Source organism: Drosophila serrata, unplaced genomic scaffold (genome assembly GCF_035046125.1).
Source record: "Drosophila serrata isolate PLE 108 unplaced genomic scaffold, ASM3504612v1 contig_276, whole genome shotgun sequence".
NCBI lineage: Eukaryota > Metazoa > Arthropoda > Insecta > Diptera > Drosophilidae > Drosophila > Drosophila serrata.
Genome location: NW_028257174.1, coordinates 6,225,688 through 6,250,799, shown reverse-complemented (window position 1 = coordinate 6,250,799; position 25,112 = coordinate 6,225,688). Strand labels below are relative to the sequence as shown.

The 25,112-nt window shown below is 39.2% G+C and overlaps 2 protein-coding genes and 2 long non-coding RNA genes across 5 annotated transcripts; 1 reads left to right on the top strand and 3 right to left on the bottom strand.

The window, feature by feature from the left end:
- Positions 1 to 171: 171 nt before the first annotated feature.
- Positions 172 to 13,682, bottom strand: LOC110181543 (uncharacterized). The gene is made up of 5 exons (XM_020949325.2): positions 12,815 to 13,682; positions 1,664 to 1,793; positions 1,256 to 1,596; positions 1,026 to 1,191; positions 172 to 966 (listed from the first exon to the last, which is right to left on the bottom strand). The coding sequence occupies exons 1-5, from the start codon at positions 12,938 to 12,940 to the stop codon at positions 857 to 859; spliced, it is 873 nt and encodes a 290-aa protein (XP_020804984.1). The 5' UTR covers positions 12,941 to 13,682; the 3' UTR covers positions 172 to 856.
- Positions 13,683 to 15,242: 1,560 nt separating this feature from the next.
- LOC147643263 (uncharacterized) lies at positions 15,243 to 15,595 on the bottom strand. The gene is made up of 2 exons (XR_015272359.1): positions 15,452 to 15,595; positions 15,243 to 15,383 (listed from the first exon to the last, which is right to left on the bottom strand). It is a non-coding gene; the product is annotated as an uncharacterized LOC147643263 (long non-coding RNA).
- Positions 15,596 to 16,418: 823 nt separating this feature from the next.
- Positions 16,419 to 17,428, bottom strand: LOC147643262 (uncharacterized). Its single transcript, XR_015272358.1, has 2 exons — positions 17,202 to 17,428; positions 16,419 to 16,762 (listed from the first exon to the last, which is right to left on the bottom strand). It is a non-coding gene; the product is annotated as an uncharacterized LOC147643262 (long non-coding RNA).
- Positions 17,234 to 24,724, top strand: Socs16D (Suppressor of Cytokine Signaling at 16D). Of its 2 annotated transcripts, none has more exons than XM_020949351.2 (9): positions 17,234 to 17,397; positions 18,951 to 19,284; positions 19,353 to 21,573; positions 21,760 to 21,872; positions 21,935 to 22,103; positions 22,216 to 22,306; positions 22,378 to 22,485; positions 22,749 to 22,881; positions 23,039 to 24,724. In XM_020949351.2, the coding sequence occupies exons 2-9, from the start codon at positions 18,988 to 18,990 to the stop codon at positions 23,060 to 23,062; spliced, it is 3,156 nt and encodes a 1,051-aa protein (XP_020805010.2). In that variant the 5' UTR covers positions 17,234 to 17,397; positions 18,951 to 18,987; the 3' UTR covers positions 23,063 to 24,724. The 2 variants fall into 2 exon arrangements, with proteins under 2 accessions (XP_020805010.2, XP_020805011.2); XM_020949352.2 differs by having other exon boundaries at positions 17,248 to 17,393.
- Positions 24,725 to 25,112: the final 388 nt, after the last annotated feature.

Sequence of the window (25,112 nt, the reverse complement as noted above, 5' to 3'; positions counted from 1 at the left end):
GCAGAGTCGCTAGGTAAAGAACACGATGATTATCGACCATCGATGACGATGTTTATTTTGAGCACGACAAAAATACGTTCAAAATTTGAATTTTGAAAGCTCAAACAACAAAATAAGCCCAATCAAAATCCGTTTTAATTTTAAATAATGAAATCTCATGGAAACAACACATTTAACGTAAGAAAACTTTTATTCATTAATCATACAACTCTCTCTCTATCTTTTCTCTCTCTGCATACAATATGCACTGTACTTGGAAGACAATTTGAAGCTTGCCGCACATTATTACATTCATATTACACATTGTACAGTGAAACCTTTAGCTTAGAACATACAGACATACATATTTTCGTTTATTAATTATTATTTTAGATACGCTACACATGTACGCTACGTGCTACAATAAATTAACTCTTTATTGTTCCGGTCTTTTATATTCGCTTGCATATTCGATTTATATATTATATAAGCTCTTCTAATATATATTTATATATATATATATTATGTACTTTGATTTATTTTATTTGCAAAAAACGCGCAAACACTTCGCGCACCAAAAAAACTTTGACGCAACTTTGACTCAAGTCCCACAATCGTTCAGTTATACATATACATATATGTGTATATATCTATATAGACTACAAACTATAATTCTTGACGAATTGCAAAAAAAAATTAAGATGTTTTATATTATTATTGTCGAATGTAATTATTTCTTTTAAGCTGCTATTATTTCTCATGTTGTTCATCGTGTGTGTTTTTTTTTTTTGTGCTTTACTGGGGGTTCCCTCGATCATCTGCTGTTCCTTTTTTTTGTGTTTTTTGTGATTTCTATGCTCTGATTCCAGCTGACTTCCTAGTAGTTGTAGGGACCATACTGGGAGCCATGGTAATAGGGTCCAGGATAGATCTGCGGCTGGGCATAGTTGGCGTAGGGGGGATACGGGGGCTGCTTCTGCGAGTAAACTGTAAAGATCGAATATTAGTATCTCAATTCCAATTCTGATGGTTATATAGCTTCCCACCTGGCATCAGGTACTGCAGGTTCAGTTGCTCCTCCTTCTCGCGTTCGTTGCGCAGGCAAACGGCCGCTCCAGAGAGCAGGATGGCCGCCAATAGACAAGTTCCAATTCCTGCCCAGGCCACAATGTACGACCAGTCATAGGCAATCTTTGTGTTGTCCCTCAGAACCTATTTAAAAATTACAGAATTTAATAATACGAATTTAAATAGGGAAGAAGTTTCCAGTACTTACCGTATTCCATTGCTGGAAATAGTCCTCGCCCACAACCTTCTCCTTCTCAAAGAACTCAACCGTGTGCCAGAGTCCCATGGCGCCGGCAGCTAGAAGACAGGTGACTAGCAGGAGGATCGAGGTGGCTGTTATGGCTCCTGAAGAGCGTTTCCAACAGCCCGATAAGCCGGTCCAGAAGGCACAGAAAATGGTCACAAAACTGATGATGAACAGGGCAATGCAGGAGCGAGCCAGATGCAGACGTGAGGTGGCATCCTCATTGGCAATCTTCTCATCCTCCGCCTGCGGGAAGTAGTCAATGTTCGAGCAGTGCGTCTCAATGGGAGAGAGATACGTAGGCACTAAAAGAGGATAAGATAGGATTAGCTAAATTTTTGTATATATATATCTTGGAGACTGGAGACTTACCCGCTGTGGCCGGTGGTCTCTCCTTGGGATAACAGATCCTGAACAAGCCGCGTGTCCTGGTGTAGTAGTAGTACTTTACATTCAGGTTGTGCATTAAGGTATCCGCATCCGAATGCTTGGCAGCAAAGGCCTGAAATTAATAAAAATACAATGGGTTTAGTTAAGGGATAGTTTTCTTATAAACAACTAAACTTAATACAAGGTTTATACTAATTATAAACCCTTGGAAATTGTTCGCAGTGTTCATTATATATTTAACTTGATTTGCTTTTGACTTTTACAATCTGCGATAAGCTCGAGTTAACCTTCTTAAGGGATTAACGCCTAGAGTAAATTGTCAAAAATAAAGCTCACTGAAATATTAATAATAATAATAAATGGTTATTCAATCGGGCAAACAAAACAGCAGCTTGAATTGAAGTTCATTGATAAAACCTGTTTCCGTGGGCGTCTCTCTTAATAATTTGTTCAACTACCTCGTACAATATCTCGCAATATATGTGTATATATATTGCCATATCACAATCGGCATTGAAAGGCCGAGATCGAGAAGTCGATCATCATAATCATCATCATCAGCCACCAACATCCACCCATCCATCCATTCATCCATCCGGTCATCTCATCTCATCTCGACTCCAGTTAGTGTGGGTTGCTTGGGCTGGGGTGTATATATACACAAATATAGGTAGTATAAAGATGTAGCTTTAGCTTTCATATCAGATCGAGTGGCATTTTGAACACGTTCCGCGGTTTCCCATTGTTTTCGGTGGCTGCGTTGAGCAATTCTCGACGACGATGAGCTGGCCCAAGGTTCCCCCCAAGTGGCTCCATGTGCTTATAGCCGCATAATACCCATTTACAGTGCGTATTGTGGCTGTAAGATCTTAATCTGATTTGCAGTTTATATCATTTAGTTACTATAACTCTTTGTCAAAGGGAAAACATTGATTTAAAATTGATTTTGCATAGGTCCAAGGATGTTATGTGCTTATAAAGCATAAAACCCTGTTACTATGCATTTCTTTTCAAAATACGATAGAAAAACATTGATGTTAATCGATTTTAAAATTGATATTTGCAACCCTGTAACAGATATAACTCGATAAGGATAAAAAACATCAATTCTAATAGATTTTTTTATAGATTCAAGGGTCTGATGTACTAATAGATCATAATACCCATTAACTATACATTTTTGTAGCTCCCATTTGATATAGTTTGTAATTTATTTAAGCCTCATTAATAGAATATCATCATTTTCATTATAATCCATATTTTGTTTGTATTCGTTCCCCAGACTTTATTTACTTTTCAAATTATTTCTTAGTCTTGCTTTATTTTTAGTAATTTAACTCATATTAAATCATAGCTTGAATACACTAAGCTATTTATGAACATAGTAACTTATCTCTTGCCCATAAACTAAGCTATTCATAGATCATAAATTGCCTTAAATACTTGACACCTTTTTACTCATTCAAGCAAGATATCTTCTCTACTTTAGAATAAATCCCCTAATTAATTAAAATATGACGCATTTGATTGAGTCACCAATTATTTGGCTCATCAAATCATTCAATTAATGATTCTTTAAGGCAGAACTCCACGTCTCTTTGCCCTTTCACCAAAAGCAAATTAATTACGAAAGCCAAAAAGAAAAGACCCGAAAAAAATAAAGTGAAATCCAATAATTCCGAGTGATATCACGTTCCACACGTTTTTTGGCAGAAATTCTACAATTTCGGCTGGCTTGTCTTGACTTTTCCACCAAGGGAAATCGCAGAGAGAGAGATAGACAACGAGACGGGTTTTCCTTTATTACCAACAAACCGCATCAGGCATTTTCATGAGGTGAAAAATATATAAAAAAAGAAATGAGAGACTTGCTGGCAGTTGAAAAACGTGTTTTTCTCCACGACCTGTCCATGTCCGGTACTTAAGCAACACAATGGGGAAATACCAAAAAAAAAAAAAAAGCAAAGGGGGTTTGGTATCGGGGTTGGGGTTCATATATCGTTTTCAGTTTTCAATTTTCCATTTTTTTTCTTAAATTTATTTGTATTTGTTTTTTCGGGTTTTGTTTTATTGGTTTGGGATTTATGCAAATTTTTGGCGTCTGGAAAATGGTTTTCTTAATTTTTTCTTCTCTTGCATAACCAGCGTCTGGTTAGGGCGTTACACCTCACATTTCCATTTCCATTTCCATTACTATTACCATTTCCATTTTTATTTGTATTTTCGTTTTCGTATTTTCCCCTCATTTCTCTTGTGAAACGTTTTCGCTTGGCTCGTCTCTGGGTCCGAAGACCCTCTTTATTAGCGCCTCTTCAGTGGATTAATTTTGTAACTTTCTTATGAAAGTCGCCGGCAATTAAGGGCCCCGCGAAAGACTCTACAAATTATTGTTGTCTGTCTTGGACGAGACAAGATGCCGGAGATTCATTCAGGAAAAAGTTAACTCTGAGCTGGATTAGAAATGCATTCGGCTGTGAAAAAAAAGCGGAAAATATGTGAAGAAATCTGGCACCAGAGAGAGAGACTGACTTGGGATTCGGACTCCTGAAATTATCGGTTGGTTAGCTGGATTAATGCTGCATTTCATACATATAGAGCTCGAGATAGAGCCAACGATATATAGTTATACTCATAGTTATAGTTTTACGCTTGGCCAGACTTTGATTGCGACATAAAACTGCATAGCGCAAAAGTGCTTCAAGGTTGATCAGATCAGAGGGGAAAACTGCAAATTATCGAAATAATATCAAATCGGCCAAGCATTGCTTATCGATAATACAATGCATTTTATGGCTAAAGTCACACCCATATCAATGCGATTTCATTTTTGGTTTAGCTTTGGTAACTTTCTTCAGTGAAATTACTCATCAAAAACCAAGGTATTCGAGAAAGAAAGCTGCTTAATGGGGAATACTCTCATGGCATTGTTTAAATTGTATTGAATTTTTATAAATTTAATAGTTTCATTTCGATAGAAGTCAGCTTTGAAAGATAGTTTCATAATACTTAATAAACAGCCTCGTATAAAGCTTGAAATATATCATATTAATACATTAATATTTAAGTATTTTAAGGGGTGCCCCCTAATCAAAGATATCGTTAGTTAAGCATACAATAATCGATTTTAAATCGATTAACTCTTTGCTATTTTTCCAGCTTTAGCTTAATCTTGTTTGTAACCAAAGGATATAAATAACATACATATTCTGTAGCAATTATACTCTTCTATACTTTTCTATTTGATATATATTTTTCCTGCTATGAGTTCTACCATTTCGACCAGGATTATGCTTGGTTATAAACTAATTCCAATTGATTGTTGGCAATATTTTGCGTATTTCCAACTGTAACCACTTGGCGTTGAGTGGTTTAGTGGCTTGATGGCTTGGTGGCTTGGTGACTTGCCTCAGTTTCCCGGCCGCAGTGGCTCAGCGGCTCAGTTGGACGACAGTTGGTTTGGCTCAGGCACAAATATTTTTATGACACCCGGGTATAAAACTAGTTTTGGTTTCACAGTTCGACTTGGCTTTGCTACCAACTTCGCCCTCTTGGGCTCCCTCTTCCCCCTTGGAAGCCAAGACAACGGATGTTGGTGATTAGCCAATCGGGCAGCATGTGTAAGGCACTTGGATCGGATCGGATCGGATCGGATCGAGAGAGCTTGGGCTTAAAAACCAGATGGATCGGTTCTGGGGGAGCAGGATCTCTGGCCAGCTGCTGCTTTGGCTGCTGCATTTATTCCCCTCAAAAAATGCACCAAGTCAAGGCCGAAAAAATGTGTGGCTGCATTTTTTCAACTGTACTCGAGAGCCCCCCCACAGGGGAGTGGTTGGATTTCCATTAGTGGTTTTTCTCTATTTTTGTTCCGCCCCTAAATTCCACCGAAATTGGCAATCAATTTGGCATTTCTTGACTGACATATTAACCTGGTTATTAGCAAGTGTTAAAATAAATAAATTCAGATTTTTAATAACTGAAAATTAAGTTTACTAAGAAAATTAAATAGGAACTATAGGAAAGATAGATAGGAATAGGAAAGATATAGATAGGAAATCGAAAGCAGCTGGGAATTTGTCACTAATAAATATTGAAAGCTTTATCAAAAGAAAAGTTAAACAGGAAATAATAGTTATTTTTATAGATTTTTATATGGATAAATTTATGTTAGTTAAGGCATTTTATTGATAGGATTTCAATGAGGACTTAAAAAAAAAATTATATAAATATAAAACAGCGTGACACACATTTTAGGCATGTTTGGTCTTGATCCTTGATCCTGGAAACAAGTGTGACCAGACCAGCTAAAAGATATTGAGCTTGTAGCACTGGGAAATAAATTCGAACTAAACTAAGATTTTTCTACTGTTCCCTATTATATATTTTTCTCTCTGTGCAACCAAAGCTAAGATGAATAATTTATAACTGCAGTATAGGAAAATAAATAACAAGAAAACAGTTTGCAACAATTCCGATGCACAAAGACATCAATTTGAATCAACACAGACAGCAACTGGTTTCTTCTCCTATTTCGGTGATTATTTTGAGTCTTTTTTTGTTTTTATATTATGAAAACACAAAAAAAAAAGGTCGTGGGAGCACGACATTGAGGGAAGATCACCAAGTTATTCGCATTTCAACTTATATGTTTGAATATACACATTCTTGGCAATGTACTTTGGCCCACACACAGATCGTAAGATTGCTATATCGCAATTACAGCCCCTAAAGAAGCCCCATTATGGAGGCACTACTGCCAGACACACGGAAGTCGTCGGTTGTGGCAAAATGTGATAATGAAAAAAATCAAAATAAATATAAAATAGGTAATAATGGGCGCAGAAACCTGAAACCGATTGAAATCAAATGATTTGTTTATTGAGCAAAATACACACACACGTACGATTATTGCTTGAACATTTTTTTGTGTAAGCTCTAAGCGTTAAATATTTTTTGCTACTATTTTTTAAGATTTTTACTGTTGATTTTTTCTGCTATTTGTTTTGTTGTTGTTGCTGTTTTTTGTGGGAAGCGAAAGCGTTTTGAATCGCACGCTCAAGCGGTCCCCATAATGAGAGACCTCGGATGCAGAGATCTTCATCGCCATCTTCATCTCCGTTTCCCCAAAAAGAATCTCGCATGCGGATAATTGCAAAAGAAATTAATTTTTTTTATAGCCTTAATTTGCAATTGCCGGTAGACCTCAATATTTGATATACTTTCGGTGTAAAGTGATTAAAAGATTTGCTGTTAAATCGTAAATGCCAAAGATATCGCTCTCGGTAAATAAATTTAATAAAAGTGTGGGTGAAAGTGATTTCTTTGGGTTTAAGGTGTTTATTTTAGTGACTTGATTTAACTAAGTTTTGTTAAGGATTTAATTTTGAAATATAACGTTTTTCCTTAGCTGAAAATGTATTTTTTTGAGAGATTTTAAGGTTCTTTAATCAATTTTATCATTGATAACTAAATAAAACAATCTAAAGTGCTAAAAAGCTGGTATAAAATTGATTTTTAATTGTATTATAAACAAATAAACCAAGTATTCAATAAGAAAGCTTCTTAAAAAATATCATACTCCGTTTTTATAACATTTCAGGGTATTCTAACTATCGAATCCCATAAATAAACCCCCTTCCCATATACCGATAATTGCTGAGAATTTCGATTAACCAATTTCAACTTCTTCCGGAAACCGGAAACAGCAAACAGCAAATGTAAATCTCTCGCTTCGTAGAATTCTCCCAGGCTGGAATCGAAAACCGAAAACCAATACCAATACCAAAAACCAAATCCAATAAATTTCCAATCACAACCTGTCTGTCACCTGTTCGTGTCCGTGTCTGTGTGTGGTTTGGCTGGGAATTCTTTAGCTTGGAATTCTATCGTTCAGCTCTGGGCTCTGAGTGCAGTTCACTTTATGCTAATTCAGGCCCGAACAATATATGTATTTATGGCCAAGTTGGTGATTTGCCAATTTGGTATTTCACATGATGTCAGCACAAAAATATCAATACGAAATTAAACCAATCGATGGCGTCAATCTGTTTAATTGCAAATAATAAAGAAAATCATGGAGGGAGGAGAGGCAGAAAAGAAAAAGAAATCTTCTGTCACACACGGCGTATGATTAATTTCCCAAAAGCAAACTAACATGTGTTTGGGGCCCCGACAAAAAGCTTACAAAGCGTAAAGACCCAGCACGATTCGCAAATTCATTCATTGGAGTCAGATGAGAGAGAAAAAAACATTAACAAACAAAAAAAAAACAAAAATAATAAACATAGCCCGCAGGGAAAACAGGCAACTGGAAAGAGCCAAGTTAGCAGAAGCCGCAACATCAGCAGCAGCAGCAGCTTTTCATTTGATATTTGATTTGGCTTTGGTTTTGGGTTAGCTTTTTTTCTGTATTTCTTTAATGTTTTCGCTTTTTTTATATATATATTTATACATATGTGTATATACTTATTTTGTAGTTAGTTTTTTTGTCGTCGTCGGCATTGCATTGCCCAAAGTGAGACTGGCGTGAAATGAAATCGAAGAAAGAAGCCAAGGAGCGGGGAAAATAAATATATGGAGTGCATATATGCACAGAAAGAAATAATAAATATTACAAAAAAAGGAATCTAACTTTGGGAAACCGAAGTTTATATACCCTTGCAGTTTGCTTTTGGATTGTTTTGGAAATTGACCATAACTAAGTTCAAAATATTGACAGTTTTTGAGTCGATATATATATATATTTTTATATGCAAATTTTATCGACAAATCAAAAACTCATAACTAAGCCAAAAATGCATTAATTTTAAATCGGAAAGCTGTTCTATGTTAGTTTTTGTTAGGTTAATAAATCTGCATACTCAGTTTGAAATTTAAAAAAATTTAAATTTTTATCAATTTTTTCTACATTTTAAAATTATAAAAAAGTTTGAAAAACAATTATGAAAATTTTTTTTCCATCTAATATGGCTAGATCGATTCGTTTTTTAATGCTGATTAAGAATATATATGATTTATAGGGTCGGAAATGAATCCTTCACTGCGTTTTAGACTTCTGACTAAATTATAAGGATATAACATTGTAAGTAAGTATTACAGATTAAAGATATATTTAATACATCATTAAAATAAAAAAATTTTATCTGTCACAAGAAAAGGTTTATCTAAACTATAAACTCCAAGGCTTATTTTCCAAGAGACTTCTAATTTAATCCTTTTATTTTCTTTATATCAAAATGGTATTTAGCTTGTTAAAAAATTCAGGTTAATCACAAAAAAGTGTGTGCTCACGATCAGTTTCATATATAAGATTTAAGATTTGGTGTCGTGTGGAGAGAAGGGTTTTCTCTTTTTTTATTCACAACGATCGAACAACGAACCACGCCGATTTCAAGTTGGAAGACACGGCCAAAACGCAGTGCCATCAATTGGGCTTTGGGTGCCCGGGGATCCCCCATGGCCAAGCCCCTCCTCCTCCCACTCCTCGCTCCTACCTCCTTACCAAATGGGAGAAACAACAGCGTCGAGTTAGGGCCCAAAAACGCCAAGTGGCTGCCAAAGCAAACCGGCCAACTAGCCGCATACCAATTTTGAGTCGTCGTCGTCGGCGTCGTCGTTGTTGCTGTCTCGAAAACGTGAATCGAGTGAAAACTCAACTGGGAAACCAGTTTATCAAAGTGTAAGGGTAAGGAGGCTATGGAAGGGGCCTCTTTACATGGGGGGCTGGGGGAGGCGGCACCGAGATATAGGCGTGGATATGCGGCTCCATTGCCCCAAAGCCAAAGCCAAATGGCCTGGCCTAAGACACGATGTGGCTCTGGCATACCCAGCAGGTATCCGAGTACCCGATACTTGAGTACTTTCAAGATAATAAAGGGATTGGATTGGATTGGTGGATAGATAGGGACCCTAGTCTTTCAGAGCCTGCATATTGTTTACTCAAGTGAAAATGAGAGAGACTTGAAGAGGGAGATGTATAAAAAATATATATATTCTTGTATTTATCAACTAAAAAAAGAAACTAATTGCATTAAGGAGGTGCTTGAAAAGTCAGTAAAGAAAAGCCCAGAGTAGATAGGGACATTGGTCTTCCAGGGCTTAAACTTGACTAACTAAACAAAATATAAGCAAGGGCTTGCATGTCTTAAGTAAATATATATTCCTTAGATATTGATTCTTTAAAAAAAATAGAGAGAAATGAGGAGAATCCAAAAAAAGAAACTTCATTAGATAGGAACATTTGTATTTTTTGACTTATAAAAAGCCTTTGTTTCCTTACCCTTCCACGGTACTATAATTTCAGTCAGAAGCTTAAAATGCAGTGAAGGAGTCATTTCCGACCCTATAAATCATATATATTATTGATCAGAATGAAAAACTGAATCGATCTAGCCATGTCCGCAAGAAAAAAAATTTTTACCTAAATTTTTCATTTTTTTATAAGGGATTACATTGTTAAAAATTTTCAAAAATTGTCAAAATTTTAAATTGTTTTAAATTTTAAACTGAGTATGCAGATTTATTAACCTAACAAAAACCAGCAAAGAACAGCTTTCCGAATTGAAATTAATGCATTTTTGGCTTAGTTATGAATAATTTAAAATACCAATATCCTCCTTCAATTTCAAACTTCAGGGAAATATAAAAATTAGCCTTCACAAAGTTAGATTCCTTTAGTAAATTATATCTTTTGAATGATAAAATGTATAGTTATAAATATATCCACTAATAAGTAGTTGTTATTAACCAATTTAGATTGAATCCCCCATAAAAATATAGACAATTAAAAATTAAGAGATTAAAAACTCTTCAGATGAAGTTAAATAAAACCATTTCCCAGATGACTTTATGGGGAAAAGATCTCTCCCAAGGGTTAACCTTCCTACTGATCATTATGAAAAGTCATGTGAACTTAGGATCTTATTATTCCCTCCTTGGAGAACCGATCATAATCGATTTTTGTGTTTAATTTTCCGCTCTCTCCGGGAATGTAGGCACTTTTCAAGGCAATCAAGAGGATTTCCTGTGCAGGTAGCTCAAATTACCTGTTGTTGTTGATATTGCACCTGAGCGGTGTCTTTCAAAGACCTATCTAAGGGCGGAAATCGCCTAAGGAGCAAGGGCAAGAGAGAGAAGGTACAATGTACCAATAATAAGGGAGGTCATGGCAAACAATTTCTTCTAATGACTTTATAAAATGCCCCGAAAAAATCGTGTTGGAGAATTGTGAAGAATTGAGACTTGAGACTATGAGAGAGTTGGAATGATCACCGATCTCACCGTAATTATTGTTCCCTCGACTTTCGGATTAGGCGACAACTTTACCTCACCTCAGAAAAATAAAAAACGTGCAAATATTTTCAGCACACTTTGAGTCGTTTTCCTCCTTCTCCGCTGCTTCTGCCGCTTTTTTTATGTGTCTGTATTTTATTTTGTGTAGGTATTGTTGTTGTTTTTTAGGTAACTTGTTTTGGTATGTTTGGTATGCGCACTCAGACTCAAACGTTCGTTGATTGCCTCTCTTTCTATCGCCCAAGTGGCTATCTCTCTCTCTCATAACAGTTTAAAGTTCTCTCTTTCTTTGCTGCACCTTTGATTCGCTGTTAACTTTTCTACAGTTGAATTTTTGTAATACCAAATGAATAATTTGCTATGTTGTTTTTGTTATTGTGGTAAATGCCATCATTTGTATATTTAATTTATGAATACTCAGTGGGGGAGACTACGAGCTCCAGCTGATCAGTAGCTAATTTTAGAATTGGATATGATTCAACTGTGATTAATAAGAATTTTTCTCTGTGCCAGGTAATTAATTCAAGATTTATCTCAGTGAAATTCGATGTAATTTAACTGATTTTAGCCAATATAGAGTCTTTGATTTCTTTTAAAATTTTTGTCAAATGTAAAATAAAAGGATATATGTATTGAAATCTATTTTACATATAAAAATTAAAGTTTTCCCTATATTAATTCGAATTCCAATTACCAAAAAATGTCGATCTGTAAGAGTTTTACTGTAAATATGTCTGCTGTGTATCTGTGTGTTGCATGCAAAATGGCAACCTGTGCTGGTGTTGGTGCGCCTGCGCTCCTCTTCTCCTGTTGCTTCTGCTTCTTCTTCTGGCTGGGCTCTTCTTCTTTGGCTCGCTTCCCATTCATCGTTCATCGCGTTTTGGCTTTGGCTAAGCGCTCGCGCGTAGAAAGTTTTAACGTTAACGTTAACGGCCATTGCCGTTGCCGTTGCCCGCCCTCCTCCACCGGTCCACTGCACTCCTCCTCCCTCCCTCCCCCCTGCACATGTGTGCGTGTGCTTGTGTTTGCTTTCGACCTTTCTTCTTTCTCCTTTCTTCTTCTCCGCCTTGCCCTTATTTTCTGCTGGCCAAGCAGCACACAAAACGAGCGACTGTTACTGTTAGTTACCACCGTTCGCTGCCGCCACTGTTGTTGCCTTTGTTATTGCTACCTCTGCTGCTTCTTCTTTCATTATTTGCCTCCTTTTCACCCTCTGCACAGTGGGCCACACACACCTGTTGGCCATGCATAAACACAAACACACACGCATTCATGTATGGTGTAAAAGAAGTGCATTTAATTATCTTGTTTGCCTGAGCAAATCTTTCAAGATTGTGTTCTTGGAAGAGAACGATACCCAGATTATGAATGCCGCCAAACTGGCACAAATATTGAGGGATTCATAGCATTATATTCTTAGTATAAGCATATCTCGACTATTTTCAGTTGATCTTTTTTAATGGTCTATTACATACTTATGGATTTTAATAGACGAATTTGTTTGATATTTAGTTAAAGTAAGCTCAAAATCTATTTAAACTCAAATATATTGGAAAGTTTAACTGCAAAAACGTTAGACTGCTTAGACTCAGATTTATATCCAAACCCTTTTCCTGCGAAAGATCTTCTGTATTTCAACCTCAAACTCTATTTTCCCATATAATTTTTAATGAAACTCCCACTGTGCGGAGTTTAAGCTCCGTTTTAAGGGGCAGAGTCTTTCGTTTCGGATTTGGCTTATGCCACGCAGTCGCAAAGATGCACAGCTACTACATACACATTTATTATGTATGTATATCTGACCGATGATTATGTATTCCAAGCTCTTTTGGAGCACCGACTCACCTGTATCTGATTGCGCCAGACATCGTAGTGCAGCCAATTATCCGTGGAGAAGGCGATCGCCAGAAGGGCGGTGGCTATGATAGCGCAGATCGTCGCTATCGATAAGGTAACGGCCGAGCAGGGCATCGTTATGTATTATTCCGGAACTATATCGGTCGGATTTATATATATATATTTATATGTAATCTGTCCGGTGATCGTGCCACTTTAATTTCGGTTTTTCTTTTTATGTTTCGTGATTTCTCAACCGAAAAACAGAACCAACTAACAACAACAACAACCAACTACAGTTGTGTGCTCCGTTTCTTCCTCTTCTTCGCTGTGATCTTCAGCTTCTTCTGCTTCTTCTTCTTCCGCAGCTAGATTCTTCTGCTTCTTCTTTTTGTTGCTGTTCGTTCGTTTGTCGTCGTCGACGTCGTCTCGAACTGCTACTGCGGCTGCACAAATACACAGTTAAAAAAAGCAGCAACCAGTTTGGAAGGCACAGTAAAAAAAAAGCAACGATTGTTAACAAAAAAAATAATAATTTTTAGCAGCACTAACACACACAACAGCAACACACACGCGCGCACACGCACACATACAGAGACACGCGCGCCGGTCGAAGAATCTGAGTTTGGAGAAGGAGAATCGTGGAGAGAAGAGAAGCGAATCCGTAGCCTGAGTCTGAGTCTGAGCCTGAGCCGAGAATCTGAACTGAGGCCAAGCTGAGCTGTGAGCGGTGAGCGGTGAGCTGAGACTGTTGTGATCGTAACGACGTTCGCTGGCGGACTGAAACTCGACGGCAACTGAGGAACCCGACTTCAGGTAATACCCGTCTGTAGTTGAGGCGGCCGCCTCTCTGAGCCAGCTGGTGCTTCTTCTACCTGCTGGATACGATACAAAAACAAGTAAGGGAAAACTCGTTCTGGAAACCTAAAGCTCTCGGGATACCCTATATCTCATGGTAATATAAAACATACATCATGTTGTCTTTAAACATTTATGTACATATGTGTCTTTAAATTGTTTTCTATATTTTCATATTGCTCACTATTGCATAAGTTGCTACACTACAGTAATTTGCAATAATAAATTCAGTCAAAATGGAAATGATATAGTAAAAAAAATATTTTCATATATTTGAAACTTTGGTATTTTTGTTTTCTCTTCAATATAAACACATAAATCTTGCAATACCCACTTATAGGGTATAAACAAACCAAACAACAACATGTTGATATTTTCATGTTTTTTTTTTTTGTTTTCTTCCTTTGGTATGTGGTTTTGGTGGCTATATTGGTAACTTCCAGGCATATGGAAGGTAGGGTAGAGTAGGACTCGGGGCACATGGGCGTAGGCGGTGGGCTGTAACTCGCATTAAAGGGGGATATAGAGGGAGAGAGCGAGGCGACAGGGGAGCCACTTCTCATATCGCAGTAATTCTGCGCCAGATCGTAACTCTGTCAAAACTAAGCAACATATTTTATTGGTTACATATTGGGATCAGCCTCCTCAACAGGAAATTACACTGGTGGATAATATAAATAAATGTTTTTATTCTATATTTAAATACCACTTTAATATTCATCCAATAAATCCAATATATTACAATACTAACATTATTTTTAAAACAATTTAAGACCTGATTCTCCTTTATCAATCTTTACACCCCTGCAGCACTTAAACACACACCTTTTAAGATACATCCAGCTTTGTTTCTATTAAGCATTTGCTATCCCAGTTGTTCTTTGATAAAAATCGATTTGTAAACCGAGATTTAAATGGGTTTTTTATTTAAATATGAAATCCAGCTGTTGTCTTTGCGGAACACTTAACTTTTGTGGCCAAAAGAGGCAAGCTGTTTATATGTAAATAGTAAATATTGTTAGTAGAGTCCCGACCATGTGATGCCCAAATGATAGCACTTGGGATTCCCCCATACCACCTCCCCTGGTGCTAGTAATCAGGGCATCCGATTTCTCGCAGTGCTCTCCTGACCCAATGCAAAGATGCTGCGACTGCGCAGGTAACAGCGCACACACGTGCACTTTATATGAGAGATACAGATATAAATATATCTGCAGCTATGTGTAAATGTGTGTGTGCGGCATTGGCATCGGCATCTCGCCAGTTTCTGTTGATTTTCATCGGCTTTAATGCCTTTGTCTATTTTGGGTTTCTGTTTATGGCGTGGGTTTTTCTCAATTGCATTTTTGGGCGCGCTCTCCGACTGCATCGGCGCTCGGTGTCTGTTACAGTAGAGGACAAAATAATAGTGATTGTAGATAATTATAATGTTTTTCTTAATATATTTTGCAATTTATTTATATTTAAAATAGCTAGAAATAAAGACAGAGAAAGGTTTTTTCTTACTTGAAAACCACCAAAAGGTATAAAGAAAAGGCATCAATCTTAACATTGAATGCCCAACCCAGCAATATTATTATTTTTTTAATACTAATCATTTATTTATTTATTATATTTTGGGATTATGTAAATATATATTTCTTATTTTTTATATTTCCTTGACCTTTTTTATGTTTTTGTTGCAGATATTCCCTGTGGCGTGCTACCATTCTGATGGCATCTGTGGGTGTGATGTGTTCGAGTGTTTTTATATATGTATGTATGTATGTGTAGAAATACCAGAATTACCTAAATTACAACAAGAATAGGCCGTGCACTTATATAGCCATGCTCGTAATCGGATCGGATCGGCATGTTGGTCAGCTCAGCCTCAGCCCCCGGCTTATTGCAGTTCTCTCTCGATCTCAATTGCCGGGGCCTGGGGCAAAAAACCTAAAATACAAATATCGAAATAAATAAATAAATAAGAAATAAGAAAAATACGTGACATAAAAATGGAAAAAAGTGGCATGCAACTTGGAGGCTCGAGTGGCAAAACCGTCTCGCCTTGTTTTTCGTTTTCTTTTTCGCATGCCGTTGACATTCCTCAGCGTCGCATTGTGTTTGCTTGGATTTACTTTGGACTGTGATTGTTGTTGTTAATGCCAGACAACGACACATTATGTATTTAATTCACATTTTAGCACAAATTATTAAATATTTGACAGCCAGCGAATCGCAACGAAAGTGAGAGCCATGTCTCGAGCGTAAGTGAAAAGCCAAAGCCTCGGGTTAGGAGCCCCAAACACCACAAACTTCCGCACACAGAATTGCTAATTTATGCGATTATTGGTAAGGCTAAGGCATTGGCTGCCATTTTTGCCACTTGCCATTTGCGTTTTTTTGTCATTTTAATATAACTCTTGCACTTTGTGGACAAGCACAAGCAGGCATAAAGCACAGCAAACAAAGGCCCAACGAAACGTGTTCGTGCTCGTCGCAGTGAAAGTAACAGTCGCTGTCGCACTCAGCAGTCAACAGTCAACAGGTAACACAGGCAGCATAGGTAGCACAGGTGGTGACCGTAGCGGCCAGAAGCCGCAAATGGCAACTTCTTCCTGCAGAAAAAGTAAAAAATTCAAGAGTTGCGCCAAATGACCCTGAAAACGGGAAATGCAAGTATGAACATGTCTAAATCAACTTTCAGGTAATATTAGTAAATATTATAATTCGTATTTAGGCTAACAGAAGTCAAGCAATAAAAATTAAACTGTCATTTTTACATTTGTTCACATTAAGCTTTTCTTCTTTACTTCTTATGATCAAATATTGATACTAACCCAGAGAAGAATTCGTACTTAATTTACTGCGTCTAAAAACTTTGCCTGATTTACATAAATTAATAATAAGCTAAATTATTAAAATAAAAAAAGAACCGGATTTTACATTGAACCAAAGGTACAACATTGTGGCGCCTCTTAGCCAAATGGTGAATAACTCCCTCTGGCGGAAGAAAGTGGCATTCTACCACATGTTTGTTTTTGATTATGTTTGGTTGATGACTGATGGTTTTTAAGGAAAAGTATCGATGTTTATTCCTGATTTTGTATCAAAGTTTTCCTATAATCAGAAACAATTTTTTAATTACTTAAAATATTTTAAAACTCTTTAGAAGTTGTATTGAATATATGTTTCCTTTTGTGACTTTAAGAAAACGTATAGTTTCATATTAAAAGAACATTAAATATTTTATATACTTGCCTATCGAAACAACAGTAAACATTTATAAAATATTTTTAAAATAATAATATTTACATTTGTTAATTTCAGGAAAGAATCTTTTTCGCAATATGGCCTGCACCTGCATAATATATTCCACAACATTTTATTCCTAGATTATAAATATCGGATAAACAATCAAATAAATGGGTTTAAATAAGCGGCTAACAGGTAATTATGAATATTAACATAATTCAATCTTTGCAAACATCAAGAAGTAAAAACTTGGCTCTCCCAGTCACGGAAAGCGAAATATCGATATTGCACTGATGTATCGCACCTTTCAGCAACTCCGATAGTATCGTGATTGCCATCGATGTTTTGCCAGCTCTATTTTGCAGCTCTTTGAAAACGGCCGAAAAACAATTGCAATGCGTGCAATCAAAATCAATCAATATGTCAACAAGAAAGTGCCCGCAGTGCTGAGTTCACAGTGCCAACAATAGGAAAGAAGGAAAGCAGCCAGCAAAAGGCAGGTGCGATAAATGCAACGCGAAATAGAATGGTAGAACGAATATATTGTAATGAATGCAAATGCACGGGTGTGCGCTAGTGTGTGTTCGTGTGTGTCGTAGTGCTGTGAGTGTGAGTGAGTGCTGGGCGCGTGTGTGAGTGTCTGGCCGTGCGCTGGTGTGTGTGTGTGTACGCGAGAGCCAGGAGAGCAATAATTAAATTAAGCAAAGGTGTTACGTGCCCACGAGAGTGTATGTATGAGTGTGTGTGTTGGTCCGTTTCTGTGTATGTGCGTGCGTAGGTGTCGTGGCTCTCTTATACCCCCACCACCCCATACTCCCATACTCGCCGCCCTGCATCCTGCCGTGAGTGTATGTGTGTGTGTAGAGAGGAGAGCTGTGTATGTACAGAGTGACAAAATTCTAATAAGAATTTTTTGTTATCGCTGCTGCATTCGCCCTCTCTCCCTCCCTCTCCCTCTCTGTAGCGGCACCCAGAAAATCAGCGCTATCAGTGCTTCGAAAAAAAATACTAGCAAACGTCGTACTACGAAAACGACGACGCACGACGACGACCGCTAAAGGGGGTGGCGGTGGGCAGTGGGCGGGGGGTTGCTTTTTCCGGCTACTCCTTGCGATTATTCTCCGCCAGCAGCGTGCGTGTATGTGTGTGTGTACTATAGCGGTACTTTTTACGCACTTGAAGTCTGATCGGAAAATTGCCCTTTGGGCGACTTTTCAAAAGGGGAAGAATGAGAGGGAGATAGATAGGAGATCTCGTGGAAACTATCCTTTTATTTCGCAAAAAGCCCAAATCTCTACGCCCAAAAAAAAGGGGGAAAAAAATCTCGTCTGCTTTTTTGGCTTCAATTTCTCTGCGCACAAGCACAAGCGTAGGTGCCCCACCGGGGGGCGAGTAGCGCCCGAAGGGGGAGGGGGACGGCAGTGGGCGGCAGGACGAAAAACGGCGCACGCAACTGTCATTGACCTTCAATTGCATTCGTTGCAAGCTGCAGCAGCAGCAGCAGCCGCCGCACCCAAAGGTCATAGGTTGGGATGTGTGTCATCCAATTAATCAAATTCGAATCCCCTCTAAAAAACAAAAATTAAACAAAATAAATTAAATAATATAGTGGCGATTTTCTGGGCGTCAATTTCCCAGCCAATGCGCCTTGCTATATACCATCAATCTCGGCCAGCCAGCGTCTCCTCTCTCTCGAATACACAGTGCCAATCGTTTATGCGGAATGCTTTTGCCTCTAATAACGTGAATTTAGGCCTAAATTAGTGATAAGTAATGCGAAATAGTCAGGTGAATTGAAATCTTTGGAAATTGCGATGAAAAGTAGGCTACAGAAAGGCGAAAAGGTGATCCTGGGACGTCGGAAATCCTTGCCGGCTTAAGAGTTTTATAAAAAACATTGTTTAAAAGTAAAAATTCTGTCATATAAAAGATATAAACCTAAAATTTTGGGATTAATAATACTTTTAAAAATATTAAAACTATGAATCCTACCCTTTTATATTCTTTAAAAACTATATATCTAACATAAACCATTCAATCTTTTATCCTTCAGCTGTTGTTGCCTCTCACCTGAGTCTCTTGCCCGGAAAATGGAATCGTCCATTAAGCTTAAGGACAGCAACTCCAACGGCAGCTCTAATTCGAATGGCAATGTGGGTGGCGGTGGCGGCGGGGGATCAGGAGGCGGTGTGTGCGTGTCCAGCATCTGCAGCAGCGACAGCTTCAGCATCATGCCACCGCCTCACCATGAACTCGTCAGCGCCAACAGCATTGAGCTGAATGCGGCGGCCTCGCTGAGCGATGACAGTGGAGTCCCACTGACCACCAATAGCTCCATATCCAGCGGCGACTCCTACCGCCTGGGCATGTGCAAATTCGAGATTGAGGTAAGCCGCAGCAAGCCTTCTAATCCAAAGACAAATCCAATTAATATCAAACACTTTTCCCTTTGCAGATGGTCGAGAGCGACGGTGAGGTGTCGCAGTTCGATTCGCTGGACAATTGCTCGGAGGGCGGCATGAGCGCTGAGAATTTTAATACGCTGAAAAAGGGACCGCTGGCACCGATTGATCCGCCACCTGAATTTCAGGATTCACCGCAGACCACCCTGGTGCGTTCCATCTCCAAGAATATTGTGAACAGCCTGCGACGCTGGACCTCATCGCAATCCTCGTTCGAGCACCTCAAAGACGATGCCACCACCACCATTGGAATGAATGGCCTGACCACACCGACGGCCAACGCATTGCCCGAGGAGCCGCCACAAGAGCTGGTCCTGCTTCTGACCAAGACGGAAACATCCAAGCTGGACGCCGAGCTGAGTCAGTTGAATCTCAAGGAGTCGTATGCGATCAACAAGCATCTGTATTCGAGTGATTCAATCCTGAACAGCCATACGGATAACATATACGATGAACCCAACAACATTGTGAGCAGTTCGCTGGGCAACAGCGTCGATCTGCTGGAGGAGGAGGAGCAGTCGGAGGCCAGCAGTTGCTCACCGTTGCCATCGCCACCGCCACCGGTTTCCATAGTCAAGATAAAGCAGACACTGTGTCCCTATTATCAGGATCATACGCGTTACTTCAAGGCCATACCCACGGAGCAGGATACCATAGCGAGTGCCAAGGCAGCGGCTGCCCAGCAGAGATTCAATAGCGCCGGCCTGTCGGAGATTCATGATTACGATCTGTACTATGGCGCCCGACGGCAGCCGGTGGACAACAGCAGTCTGCAGCGACGTCAGGCCTCGCTATACAGTCCCTTGGGTCACACCAGCCACTGTCACTATCATAATAGCCATGGCCATGGGAGCCATCATCATCCGCACCACCATCATCATCATCATCATCATCACCACCATCAGCCCGGCTACGGGTACAGCCATGGCCAGAGGCCCAACTCAAGGAACTCGCTCAATAGCCGCCTGAGTAGCTCGCACAACTCGCTGAATGTCTCCTCCGCCAACAAGCCGGACGATTCGATCTTCATCACCCAGGCCATGTCGCACGATGCTCTGTTTACGCGCGAGATCTCTGACTTTTACAATGTGCCCATCGATTCGGACATTTATGCCTTTCCCGTGGACATGATCGAGCAGAAGCAGCAACAGCAGCAGCAGCTGGGTCAACAGCAGGAGCAGCAAAAGTCCACCGCACCCAACACGTACCACAAGGCGAGCAGGCGGAATAAGCGGAACAAGCGCAAGCAGCGGTATGGTGGAACAGCGGCAAGTGCGGGCACGGAGACCAGTGATGGGGATGGAGAGAAGGCCAGCAAGCATGGCAAATATCGCACTCCTGTGGGCGCTATGGGTCAAGTTAGTGAATCGGAGCCGCTTCACATGACGCTGGACGAGGTGAAGCAGTTCTATCACACGCTCTACTCCGACGCAGGCAAGGCCCAGGGTGTGCCCAAGCCAATGATGGTCAAGTCCAGCAACGAAACCATTTGGAGTGTGTCGACCAATACCACCACGACAACGGCGAGAACGCGCAGCAGTGTGGGCACCACACGGGCGGCCGGCGGTGCTGGGGGAGCCAGCAGTGATGGCGGCGGTGGAAAGTATCTCAGCAAGCAGAACAAGCATAACCTCGACAACGATAAGCTCAACAATAACAATAATAACAACAATGTGCAGCAGACGCAACAGCAGCAGCAGCAATCGCTGCAGCAGCAGCAGCAGCTGGACAAGCCACCGACGGAGCACCACAATCACAACAACAGCAATCACACCAATAACAAGCACGTCCTGCACTCGGAGAAGAAGTCACAGTTTACGCTGAATCTTAAGCAGCGTTTCTGCAGCATCTTTCGCTTCCGTCGTAGCAATCACAGTCGCTGCCGCGGGGGAGGAGCTAGCAGTGGTCGTGATGCAAATGGTACCATTGGCACGGGAACCGGAAACGGTAGCAGTGTGAATGGGAGTGCAGCGGCAGCAGCAGCGGCAACGGTGCCCCTAATACCGCCAACCGCTGTGATAACCAGTGCGCCGGGTGTAGCTGGACAACAGCAGCAATTGCTGATCACCCAACAACTGCAATTGGCCACGGAACTGAACGTCAGCGGAGGAGGAGTAGGAGTAGCTGCATTAACCACAGCGGAAGCGGACGAACCGAATGCAGATCTGCGCAAAAAGTTTCAGTCACGTGCCCTGCCACCACTACCAAAGAAGGGTGAGAAGAGATTAGAAATTCTAGAGGAAACTTACGGTTTTAGAAAGATTATACTTTAAGGAGGATCTTCCTTTTAGGAAACACCTCTAAGAAAGCTCCTCTTTCTAGGAAACTCCTCTTAGGGAGCTCTTCCTTTTAAGAATCATTTACCTTTAAAAAACCTCTAATTATATATCTTGTCCACAGCTGCAGCCTATGCCATTGAAGCCGTTGAACCGGAACCCGAGGAGCTGAAAAAGAACAATGCCCAGGAGCCGCGGGCCCTACAGTTCACCTCCAGCATTGAGAAAGTCAAAGACGTGAGTATCTAGAAACACCTCCTGAGTTCTTAGCTAATCCTACTCTCATCTCCTCTCGACAGTATGGCTGGTACTGGGGTCCCCTGTCCAGTGAGGCCGCGGAGAAGGTGTTGTCCAGCGAACCGGATGGTTCCTTCATAGTGCGCGACAGCTCTGATGATCACTACATCTTCTCGCTGAGCTTTAAGCTGAACAATTGTGTGCGTCATGTGCGCATCGAACAGGATCAGGGTGAGTTGAGGTCTTCTCCCAAGAAGCTATCAAGTTGATCCGTAAAAAGCTATTTATTTCCTTTGAAAAACTAAAAATTTATAATGGCTTGTGCAAATGTTTCGTCAACCAGGAACCTTCTCCTTTGGCTCGTATGCTAAATTCAAATCGCAGACCATCACCGAGTTCATTGAGAAGGCCGTCGAGCATTCGAGAAGCGGCAGGTGAGTGAGAAGAACCTTAGCATTACCCGCTCCATCATGGAATTAATCCTTGTATCTCTTCTTCCATCCAGATATCTGTTCTTTCTGCATCGTCGACCGGAGCACGGACCAATGCGCGTGCAATTAACCAATCCAGTATCTAGATTTAAGCATGTACAAAGCTTGCAGCACATGTGCAGGTGAGAAAGTGCACTCCTAGTCCTTCTTGGGGTTCTCCCGTTTGCTCAGACGAAGCTGCATCTTGGCCCTCTCCAGGCGGCTATGTGGTGTGCATCCCGTTTTCGGGCTCTTCAACGGTTGTCGAATTGGTGCGCAGCGCCAGCGGATGAAGGCACGGAGATAGGCCAGAACTCTACGGGGCTTCATATTTTTAGTTTGCTTTTGTTTCAGAAATTTCTATCCAAATACTAATGTCTCTGTCCGTGTGTACCTGTCATTTCAGATTTGTTATACTAAAGGCGGTTATACGAAAGGATCTAATACAGACATTGCCATTACCGAGAAGACTTCTAGACTATCTTAACTATAAGCACTGCTACTCCGAGCAGGTGGAGAGCGACAGTTCGCACTCGCAGGTGAATGTGCAACGAATTTGAAAGTTTTTGTATATTGTATCCAGCGAGATATATCGATAAACATCAAACTTAACGATATTTTCGATATCTCGCTAGATACTATATTATAATCTATTATTATAGAATATAATCCTACCATTCTTTATGCTTCCTTTAGATATCTGGCGATGGAACGATGTAAGATGAAGGAGCTGAATAAGATGAATGACAAATTCATTCGCTTGTGACAACAACAACAAAAACGTAAACGAAAGCAACAGAAATTATTACCTTAAATAAGTAGTAGAATTTAAACGAAGGAAAATTAAAAAAGGGGGAAAAACAAAAACATTAAACAGCAGCAAAGCAAAGCAAAACAAGCAACCGTTGAAAGTTCTGTATAACAAGAACAGCAAATCCAACAAAAAACATAAAAGAAACCAACAAAAATCAACAAAAACTAACACCAAGAAACAACAAACAAACAAATAAAACAAAAGTTACATAAGTAAGCAAAGCAGAAAGAAAGAAAAAGATTGTTAGTTTTGCTAAAAAAAATTGAAAAAAAAAACAGAAAAATCGTAAAAAAAAACAAACAAAACGAGAACTTGACGAAGAAGAAAAACCAAAAGTGAAAGGAAGAACGAAACGAAGTAAACAAAATTCAAAACAAAAAAACAAAAGGAAAAACTCTGTTTATTGATCATTTTTTTGTACTCGGTGCTATACTATATAAATATGAACTATTTAATGAAATGGAAAATATGACGATTATTATATAATATTATTAATTATGCGTATGTAGTCAAGTAAAAGCGAATAACGGAAACTGTAAATAAGAGAAGAGAAGAGAGAGAAAGAGAGTCAGTCCCTAAAGAAACCCAACTCATCTTCAGCTTTCCCACAAAAGAAAACCCAACATTTCCCCATTGGGCACGAAACAGAGAGAGATGGGAGAGAAGAAGATAAAGAGTAAGAGAAGGAGGAGAAAGCAAAAGTAGATGAAGCTCGTTGATGTTGTTTTTCCCGTAATCAATTAATTACTTTTATGCTTGCCTTTTAGCTGTGATTTTTAAGTAAGACACGTTATCAACCGAAATTTGATATATAACTGATATAGATTCGATATTTGATACCTTGATATATAGCCCCCCAAAGCCCTCCTATTGCCCAACCTGTTCCGCTCAAAGGCAGTCCCTGTAATAGCATTAAATAAACCAATTTCCAATAATTGTGCTTAATTTAATTACATTTAATTGAAGGAATATGTCATGTAACTCCAACGCGGAAAGATATAGTGTACACATAACATTTATACTTGTATATTTTAGATTTATGTTTTACTTGAATTGTTAACTCTTTTATTTTTGTTTATTCTTTGGCTTTGTTATTTATGTTTTAAGTGTAAGCTCAAGCTGTATGGTTTGTTTTCCTTTATACATATATTTTTTTTTCTCTTAGTATTTATTTTGTAATTGTAAAAATACGTATACGATATAAGCGGAGAACGAGGAGAACGAGATGAAATCCTGTTGAAGTAATCCAATCAAATCCCAAGCCAAATCAGCCTCCGCCTCATCCCCCTGTTCCTGTTCACGTTCCTCCTACCTTTCGGAGAAGGAACATACAACAAAACAAAACGAAACAATATTTGTCTATGAAAAAATTATAATAAACGAAACTAAAATGAAAATGAAAATGAAACGATAGAAATATACAAAAGCAATGCAAGAAAAGAAGCAAAGAGACGCGGGGGAGAAGCGAGAAGAATGAACGAACGAACGGTCACAGCAAATGAGCAAAAACAAACAACAACAAAGGCAATATAAAGAAAATTTTTAATAATAAAAATTAAACAAATGAATTTTTGCAAGTGTTTTCTTAAGAGAGGAAAAAGGTAAAATTTTTTACCAGAAATAATATTGATACCTTTTGTTTCAGATATAGAAATGTCCATTGAACCTTTTACGATATTTATTTTAGTTGAAAATCCTTTAAAATTATTTATTTAAAACTAAAAACAAATGATTAAAAATATAATAGAGTTTTAACACAAGTTTCTCGCCAGAGGACGCCAACGTTAAATAAATATAGTAAGGATAAATGGCTATGCAGCTTGCCTGTAAAAACGCTAGATGGCGCTCTTGAAATATATATGGGTATCAGGGATATATAAGCTTCACAGTCCAATGGAGCCGGGAGGTCCTGAAATTACTAAAAGTCGACTCTGATTTTCATGCTGATCAATAATA